The sequence below is a fragment of the Gossypium raimondii genome, chromosome 5 (genome assembly GCF_025698545.1).
Source record: "Gossypium raimondii isolate GPD5lz chromosome 5, ASM2569854v1, whole genome shotgun sequence".
NCBI classification, from domain to species: domain Eukaryota; kingdom Viridiplantae; phylum Streptophyta; class Magnoliopsida; order Malvales; family Malvaceae; genus Gossypium; species Gossypium raimondii.
Window position 1 is genome coordinate 8831930 of NC_068569.1, and position 10162 is coordinate 8842091.

At 33.7% G+C, this 10162-nt stretch overlaps 1 protein-coding gene across 2 annotated transcripts; it reads left to right on the forward strand.

Moving 5' to 3' along the window:
- Positions 1 to 1279: 1279 nt before the first annotated feature.
- LOC105767913 (uncharacterized) lies at positions 1280 to 5338 on the forward strand. 2 transcript variants are annotated; one of them, XM_012587495.2, is made up of 9 exons: positions 1280 to 1710; positions 2146 to 2421; positions 2558 to 2660; positions 2924 to 3003; positions 3081 to 3158; positions 3565 to 3656; positions 4441 to 4552; positions 4751 to 4876; positions 4976 to 5338. In XM_012587495.2, the coding sequence occupies exons 1-9, from the start codon at positions 1411 to 1413 to the stop codon at positions 5090 to 5092; spliced, it is 1284 nt and encodes a 427-aa protein (XP_012442949.1). In that variant the 5' UTR covers positions 1280 to 1410; the 3' UTR covers positions 5093 to 5338. The 2 variants fall into 2 exon arrangements, with proteins under 2 accessions (XP_012442949.1, XP_012442950.1); XM_012587496.2 differs by having other exon boundaries at positions 1290 to 1710; positions 2212 to 2421.
- Positions 5339 to 10162: the final 4824 nt, after the last annotated feature.

Below are 10162 nucleotides of genomic sequence, written 5' to 3' on the forward strand. Positions count from 1 at the left end.
AAATATTTTGCGTTTGGAAATTCGAGAAAACGTGCCCTAACGTGTTGGGTTTCAATTGTTCGACCAAATAGCCAAATATCCTTTTAAGATTTTCTAAATAAGGCAATATTTTGTATTTGGAAATTCAAGAAAACGTGCCCTAACGTGCTGGGTTTCGATTTCTCGTTCGACCAAATTGCCAAATATCATTTTAAGATTTTTTAAATAAGGCAATATTTTGCGTTTGGAAATTCGAGAAAACGTGCCTAACGCGCTGGGTTTCGATTTCTCGTTCGACTAAATAGCCAAATATCCTCTTAAAACTTCAAAGTATGGTTTCGTTAAACTATAAGGTGATCTTGGTTTCGATGGTTTAAAGTATCGTGTCCTAACGTGCTGGATGCGATATTCCTTCGGAACAAGAGAATCTTATATTTCAATTCATGTTATCAGAGTTTTTTTTAAGGATCGTATTTTTAAAACTTTCAAAGTTTTTAATTTTCGACACTAAGACACTAAGTAATCAACTAGGTGTCAATTTTGGGCGTATCGAGGGTGCTAATCATTCCTCGTGCGTAACTGACTCCCGAACCCGGTTTTCTGAATTTTGTAGACCAAAATCGTTGTTTTAATAAAAATTAAATCGTTTATTAAAATAACCACTTTTCGAGGTGACCCGATCACACCTCATAAAAAAAGATTGGTGGCGATTCCCATTTTCGTTTTTATCCAAGTCGATCCCGTTTTTCATCAAAAAAAAATGGTGTCAACAATGACCTTCATAATTTATTTTTACTTTTCATGATTTATTATTATTATTTAAAAAACTCTTTTTGTTTTATTAGGTTTTTAAAGCTTAACATCTATTGATTATTTCTTACCTTTATTTCTCCGATATTTCCTTCACAAATATGGAATGAAATCTACAAATTTTCCTATTTTAATTATTTTCTCCATATTTGTGAATAAGGAAATAAGAAGCTTGTAAATATATTTAGTTTTTATAAAAAATATCAAATAAATATATATTCACCGTTTCTTTTGGTTTTAAAATTTGAGTTTTGAACAATGCATTGTATTTTCTTTTCTTTAGGAGATGCATTCTATTTTCAAATTTTTAAAATTGATTTTGTTAATTTTGGAAAATAAAAAATGTGTGACAAAAGAATATAAAGAAAAATAAATTACGTATAGGAGAAAAATAGCATAAATCCGGTGAAAATAAAATTCTCAAATCTCTGTCAAGAATCTCTCTTTTACTCAGATCAATATCCTTTCACTGTTATTTTTCATTAATAAATAAATAAAATAAAAAGACAAAACCCCTGTCTGTACTAACTTAAAAACCCTTCTACTTCTTTATAAGAAAAACACTGAACAGGCCCTCTCTTGTCTCATTTTTTTCATCGTAGATCTCTTTGCTGTTCTCCAATGGAATCTCTCTCAAGTTCAGTGTTCATCTCTAATGTATCTGAGTCACACCCTTTTCTCCACACCCACTCACTTCCCTCTCCACCTTCATCATCATCGTCTTCTCCTTTTTTGATCAAAGGGCCAAACAAACGAATTGAGTCTCTCAAATTCAACGCCGAAACCTCTCACTCTCATGGTTTTCGTCTCCACGCTTTATCTCGCGAGGTTCCCGATGAAGGTGAGGGCCAGCCGCAGCCTCTAACCCTCAATGTTGGGTTTAGCTTTGTTTCTGAGGAGGATAGTCTTTCTGTATCTCAGGTAATCTGAATAACTCCGTTCTCGCTTTGCTTTTTTGGATTTCTCTGCTGTTTGCTTATTTGGGTTCTTTTTAAGTTTTATATTTATGTAATGTTTGCTTCGTTTACTCTATAATTTGTGTAAGCACATTGAGAAAGATACATGAGATGAGAACCTCTCTAACTTTTCATTTGATTTGATAGAAAAGCAAACTTACTGTTTTTGAGTTATTTAGAAAATAGCAATACAATTTTTGGGTTTAGCAAAAATGTAGGTTTTACTTTTTCAATGTTATGTTTGAATGTTTCTTAGATTTGAACTCTTGAAGAAATTCGAAAATTTAGAGGGACTAATGCAAGGGATCGGTTGAGGGTTTTAAATTTTTCAAGGGTGTGGATGTTACTATAGTTTATGATCTTTGGACCCTTTTTTTTTTTTCGTTTTTGGTTGTCTTAGAGACTTGTTGGATGTATCAAGTGGCTACTTCAGCTTGGTATTGATAGTCTCTCTTATATTCTGAAGGGTGATTCAGATCAAAATGGAAGCACCGAGAAGGATGACGATAAATTAACAAAGGTTGAAACCTCTGTCGTAGCTCCTCATAGTAGTGGAGCCACTGGGGGTACAAGAGCTGGGCTTTTCAGAACCCCAATATCTGGTGGAGTGCAGAGTGCAACTTCAGCGCATGGATTACCCCGACCGTCCTTAGCAGTCCGTAATCTGATGGAACAAGTAAAGGCTATTTTTTGAGTTCTAAATATTGTCATGTCTTGATAAAAATAATTTGATCTATTCTCTTTCTTTTTGTCTCTTTTCCAGTTTTGCTATAATTTAATAGTCCTGTATTTATTGGCCTCTGTAATTTAAGGCTAGATTTGCTCATTTATGCACTGTAATGTCTCGGATGCACCACCGACGAGAAGGGTATCCCTTTGGCTCTCTGGTCGATTTTGTGCCTGATTCAATGGGCCGTAAGTAGTTTACTTTTGAAGTTCTGTTAGTTGTTTATGCCTTCTTTCCACCATAAATGTTTTATCAGAACATTTGTTAAACTTTCTTGGTTTCTTATATTATTGTTATTTTGAAGTGAAAGAGCCTTAATAACTATGTGTTTATCCTTTATGAAAGTAGCAGACTTTCTTTGCCTATAAGTAGGACAGCTGTGTAAATGGAAGTTGGTTTTTGTGTATAATTTGTTAGATTATTTGATATATCTTTGTCTTTCAATCTGCAGATCCAATATTTTCATTTTCTCCATTGGCTATCCATACGCGGAATTTATTAGCAGACCCTAGATGCACCCTTGTTGTGCAGGTTAATTGTTTTGATCCTTTTGCTCTGATGGAATATCTTGGTTGGTTATTGTCCACTTATCAAAGTTGGATTTATAGATACCTGGATGGAGTGGCTTATCAAATGCAAGGGTAACGATATTTGGCGATGTCTACCCTCTTCCTGAACATCAACAGGTGCTTGCCTAAATCCCCTTTTCTTTCTGTTTTTTGGTTGTGGAAAAGAGACGGCCAGGGGGGGGGGTTCCTAGTTCATATGATGCTTGCTAAAAGAGATTAGGACTTCCGCTTTTTACTTCATGGGCTCAGGGCATTGCTTCAAAAACGGCTGTAGAGAGCAAGGTTCTCCTCCCTTGGAGTCTATCCTATAGCTTGTAGAGGATGTCTATTTGGAGGATTCGATTTCCTCACCATTGAAAGAATGCATACTTTTGGATGTTTTCCCCTTTCTTCTCTTTGATCACATGTTTAAAGGGTATTGTTTATCTCTAGGTTCACTAAATGTCTTCCATTATATGCATTGTGCATGTCTGTAGAATTTGTGCCTAAAATACGCCTCACCTTGGATTGGTTATTTTGCTAGGAATGGGCTCATAAACAGTACATAGCGAAACATCAACAAGGGCCATCACAACAGTGGGGGAATTTCTACTACTTCAGGATGCAGAACATAAGGTCTGCTTTGTTCTATAGGATTTCTTATCTCTGGTCTAATGTTTCCTTCTTAGAAAGCCTATAGACTAATTCTTTGTGCATTGCATCTTATCTCTGACCTTTTTTTCTTGCTGGTGCTTTCATTTGGAAACTGCTAGTATCTATTATACAGTCATGCACTTATAATATTTAGTAGAGTTTAATTTGTTTGGGTGCTGAGGGATGGGTTCTTAGTTTGGTTGCCAGTGTCTTCAAGCTAGCAGTTGCTCTAACTTGCGGTGTCCTAGTCATTTGTTAATGAGATAAAATGATTTCCATATATGACTGCATTTTTTGCTCTTAATGGTCTTTTATTTATAGTTAATAGAAAATGATCTGTTTTCACTGAATTTAGAAATCAGTGTTCTTGTTGCCTAGCTTGTATGTTTAGTTTGTTGTTCTACTAAGTACTACCCCAAGGTTTGGTTGAACTGAAATTGGTTCAACATGGAGAAACAAAGAAATATTTCTGGTGTGTACTTTGATTTTAAGTTTCATCGTCTTACTAGTTACCTTAAGACACTTGGTTTCTATGTAACATATGAGACCATGTAAAATAACCGTGCTTTTGGATTCAGAAGTCTGATTAGTTGTGGGATAAAAGAAACCAGTTAATTAACATTCCCCTGTTTTCTTTGATTTTTTTTCCTTTTTACGTAGTAGTTACATTATTGTTGTTATTATTATTTTGAATCTTTTGTACTTGATGTAAATTTGTCGTATAATCCACACAGGGAAAATATTTATTTATCAAAATTTTTTTCAGTGACATATATTTCATTGGAGGATTTGGCACCGTTGCATGGGTTGATGTAAAGGAATATGAAGCAGTTAAACCAGATAAGATTGCTGTGGATGGTGGTGAACAAAACCTGAAGGTGAACATTTTTAATTCTTAGAATCTCAGTTTTCCTCTTCTAATTTGCATGGATTATATGTTATCCTATGTGCTTCATTCTTCTTTTCTTTTGAAGATCTAAGTCTACCAATTGATTTCTATACATATGCTCTTATGAAGTTTGCCAATAGGCCCTATTTTCCCTGGCTAATTTGGGTTTCATTTGCTTCTACCGTAGGAATTAAATGCAACCTTTTCAAAGCCTCTGAGGAAGCTGTTATCAAAAGAAGCTGAGGTTGATGATGCAGCTCTTATATCAATAGACAGCAAAGGAATTGACATCAGGGTCCGTCAAGGTGCACAGGTATTGATTATTTTGGAATGTAAAGTCTGGATTTGTTTGGAGGTGTAGGTATTTTATATGCCAGTTCCTATATAAATTCTATTTTATGCCATTTTTCAGTTCAACATACAGAGGTTATCATTTGAAGAAGGGCAAACTGTTGAAACGTTGGAGGAAGCCAAAGCTGCTTTGTGGAACGTAATAAAGAAAGGTCAAGTGCAGAATCTGAAGAAATAGAATAAGTTGCATTTTACGAGAAGAATAAAGGGCAAATCACTCAAATGTAATATCATAGAGAAGGTTATTTATTAATACATGAAAGTTTGTAATTTCTAACAAGGATTCTTCCCCCAAAATTCTCATGCTCTTTTTCCCTCCCCAGAATTTTTGGCAATTTTTATGGGTGGATGGAGCTATGACGCAATTTTAATTTTTTGTCTGAGTTCAATTATGACTCGGCTAAGACCGAATTCATTTTTAACATATTCTTTTGAAAAAAATTAGGACTGGATGAATGACCTTTTAATTATAAACAAGTCTGTTTAGCATATCCAAAATTGTGTTGGAAATGGACGTTAATATGACATTTATCCACCTATTCATCATGGAATTGACAAGGACTATAAGACTGTTCCTATAAACTAATTAATACAATGATTTTATGTGTTTTTGTAAATGAACGAAATATTTTGATTTCATCACATGATATATATTGGTCAAAATTTGAAAAAGAATGGATTATGAGTTCAATTTTAATTTGGTTCTCCACATTTCTCCAATGGCCTTTGGTGCCGGATCAGTTGGCCCTTTGTCTTGCTGCCCTGATGTAAAATACAGCCATCCTTGCCAAAACCCGACCAGTGTGGTTTTCACCCGGTATGGGAGTTTTCCAATCACCGACCACTTCTCTTAAAGCAGTATCACAAACATCAGACCTTATAAAATAATTTGAAAGAACACGGGAACAATACCCTGTTGTTTAGTGCAAAGAACAGACAGAATGTAGTGTCATATTATGAGGTTTCACACGTATCAATTATATACAATGATTATCATGTCTTCTTGATGCAGTAAACTCGAAAGTGAACCATACAAAGTCGTCGTCCCAGTTAGATAGTTGAGTCCCAGATTTAAATGCAATATATTTAATCAAAGACCTTTTACTAATTAAGATGGAAGTGCGTATGGGAAATATCTGAATTCTAAAATGCAATCAATATCGTAAGGAATTGACTCAAAAGCATGTACATTCCTCGTGTAGTCTCACCTAAACTTCGTCTTTCAAATGTCATTAATGTAGGGCCTGTGTTGTGTTTAAAGGTCGTCTTTATGTTATTGGGGGCCAGGAGGGTGATTTTATGGCTAAACCTGGATCACCTATTTTCAAATGCTCCCGAAAGAATGAGGTAAGGAGGACATTTGTGTTTTTCTTGAGAGTTCTCTCGATTGGCCTTTTTAATAATAGTATATTATTTTGTTGGTCTGTTTCCTTTAAAGCATTCTATATCATTCTATGTTTGTAATTGGCACGTATTCATGTCCTGCATGTTGATCTCTTTTCTTAAACCACAAGCTCTACTGATATTATCAGCAATATTGGCAAAATAAAAGTATGCTTGCTATGCTGTTTCCTCTGTCCTGTGCACGTATTCATCTGTGAGTATTTTATGATACATGATAAATGCGATGTGATATAATACTGTGGATAAATGGGTTTAACTAACTGATTGATTATATATTTTACAAAATGTGTTTCAAACTAGACGATGTAGGTTCTGTCTAATGTCAGGTTATTGCATCTCTACCGTTCTTTGCTAAATTTTCTATGAATAATATCTTTTCCTGTAAATATATATATAGAGCCTTAAAATTAACTTATTTTCTAATTTTGCTTCAGGTTGTATTTGGTGATGTTTACATGTTGGATGACGAAATGAAGTGGAAAACATTACCTCCTATGCCAAAGCCTGATTCACATATTGAATTTGCTTGGGCAATCGTTAGTAATTCCATTGTTATTGTTGGAGGCACAACACAGAACCTGCAACGAAGAAGATGGTTCTGGTTGGAGAAATATTTCAGTTCAATTTTGATACACTGGTATTATCTTCTTATCTTTGTACAGTTGCGTAAAGAAGATTTTCATATATATATATATATATATATATATATATATATGCATGTTTATGCTTATACTCACATAGTTTGGATGATTTGCGTTCTATTCTATTATCCATACACACGTCTGCAAAAAGGCATGTGTACGTAGTTATGCACAGAGCACCCCCATGGCTGCCCACACATGTCTCAAGTGGAGTTGCTGCTGTTATTCAGCATTTTCTAGCTTATATTTGAGGAGACTACAATCTTCAGCCTAGTAGTTTTCACATTTGGCTGAAAGCATCACTTGGTTTTATTTTTTGACTGCCAGACTTCATTGCTTTCCCTCTATTACTAGTGCGGGTCATTGTGCACCAAGTGTTAAACACGAGTATGTATGTATGTATGTATGTATGCATGCATACACAACTGAAATCAACATGCTATTTTATTGGCTCCCAAAAACAAATAGATGCTCGTATGATATGACGAAAGCAGCCTTTTAATAATCAATGTTTACATTGCTTGCTTTTTCTAAATTAGATAATGAAATTGTGTTCATGCAATATGTATTATGGCTTAAAGATATAAAGAAAAACACATTAGAACAACATATCAGCAACTGAAGATTAAAATTAAAAATTTCTAACACCCCCACATGATATACAGCATAATTGCAGTGATGCCATCCTGAAATTAACTATTGTCTCAATTTGCTTTACATACCATTTCATTAATGGTAAAAACTAAATCTGCATGTATACATCTGTTCGGATTTCTATAATACAAAAATGTATAAATCATCAAGAGAAGATGCTATGAATTCATAATCCAAATGTATGACATTGTAATCAAGAACATGCATCCAATTCCAAAAAATTCACAAAAAGAATAATCAATCAACTTGCAACATATAAAAGCAATATTAGAGAACACACCTGTGAGGTCCCCCCGTGGAATGGGTATTTCACTCCTCCACTCCTTTTCTAATGCTTTCCCATCCTTTACAGCAAGACTCCAATGCTCTAACCCAGGTCTATGCCTATTCTCCTTGCTGCCATCCATCACATGAAGTCGACCTCTCCAAAGTGGCTGGTGTTGGAACATTTTCAAATATTTATAGTGTTCCAATAACTATAAATGAATGGGTGTAATTAATCAAAAGTTATATTATTTGATTTTTTGAAAAAGAATTATAACTATTTAAATAATATTATTTGAATAGTTATAATATTAAATGAATAATCATGTGTTTATTTTAAAGATATTATTATTCAGAAAGATACCTATTGATGAAATATGTCTCTATGAAGAAACATGAAAATTCCTATAAATAGGAATGAGATTTCATTTGGAAAACACACCAACAAATTCTAATATTCTTTCTTTTCTTCTTTCATTTTCTAATATTATTAGATTATTTTATAAAATATTACTACAGAAATCCTTTATAGAAATTGAGTTTCTTGTCATACATTGCTCAGTGTGTAGTGGGCTATTCTTCTCAGTTCAAAACGCAAATAGTCATTGGCTTCATTGTATCCTCGAGGTTAATTTGCTTGGAACTTATTTGCACACCGAAAATAGGTGGGGGCGAATATAACCTTAAAGATAGTGACTTGATACACGCCTTGGAACTTTGTCCTATTTCTTCTTTTTCTATTCGAGTTTCGTTCGTGTTTCGAGATTTTCTTCACCGGAGATTTGTACTAACAATTAATTTAAAGTTATATAATTCATGATGACTACCACAACACTTGAAAGTGGAATACTAAGGGAGTTGGCTTCCAACTTTGTCAAACTTAATTGGTTTGATGGTGGCAATTTTATCAACTTTGAAGATTGTTTATGTTTTGGATACTCCAAGACCTGAAAAGAATGATAACGAATCGTTGCTGCAACCCGAGAAAGACAAAAATGGGACAATGCTGATTACATGTGTATGGGCCACATATTGAATGGTTTATCTGATGGCTTGTTCGACACCTACCAAAACGAGGTCACCACTAAAGAATTATGAGACAAATTGGAGACAAGATACATGACCGAAGATGTTACAAGTAAGAAATTTCTTGTCAATCGTTTCAATAATTATCAAATGGTTTATGGTCATTCTGTTATGGAACAATTCTGTGATATTGAAAAGATGCTGAATCAATTCAAGCAATATGATATGAAAATGGATGAAATGATTGTTGTATCCTCCATAATAGACAAACTTCCTCCATATTGAAAATACTTTAAAAGAAGTCTAAAACATAAGAAAGAGGAAATATCTCTTGAGGCTTTGGCAAATCATCTTCGTATTGAAGAAGAATATCGAAAACAAGATCAGAACCTAAATTCTGAAAATGCCAAAGTGCATGTTACGAATGAATTATAGACTACAACCATTCAAGAGAAAGTTTAAACAGACTGATAGAGCACCTAAGTTCAAAAAGAAACAAAATGGACCATGCTCTCATTGTGGAAAGCCGGGACATTTCAAGAATGAATGTTGATTTTTAAAGAAGAAATATCTTCTAAGGCTGATAATAACAAAAATTTCGTTACAATGATATCTAAAATTAATATGGCACAAGATGATAATATATGGTGGATTGATACCGGAGCAACCAAATATGTGCGCAAAGACAAGCATGTTCACAAAGTTCACACAATGTGAAAATGACAATGTCTTGTACATGAGAAATTCTTTCACCGCAGCAATTAAAGACAAAGGGTCTATTGAACTACAATTCATTTCTAGAAAGGTTTTAACCTTAAATGATGTATATTATGTACCAGAAATTAGAAAGAATTTAGTGTCTAGAAGTTTGTTGAATAAGTTTGGTTTCAAACTTATTTTTGAGGCAAATAAGTTTATTTTGTCTAAGGGAGGAATTTTTGTGAGGAAATGGTATATGTATGAGAGTATGTTCAAACTCAATATTATTAATAAGAATAAAAATACTGCTTCTACTTATATGGTTGAATCTTTTGTTTGTGCCATTATAGATTAGGTCATTTGAATTATAGAAAATTGAATGACATGTATAAGTTAGATTTAATTCTGTTTTTAATAATAATATTGAAAAATACAATACATGTATGTTGACTAAAATTACAAGAAACCATTTTCCTAAGGTTAAAAGAAAAACAAAATTGCTTGATTTGATACATAGTGATTTATGTGACATGTATAATACTCCTACATTAGGTGGAAAG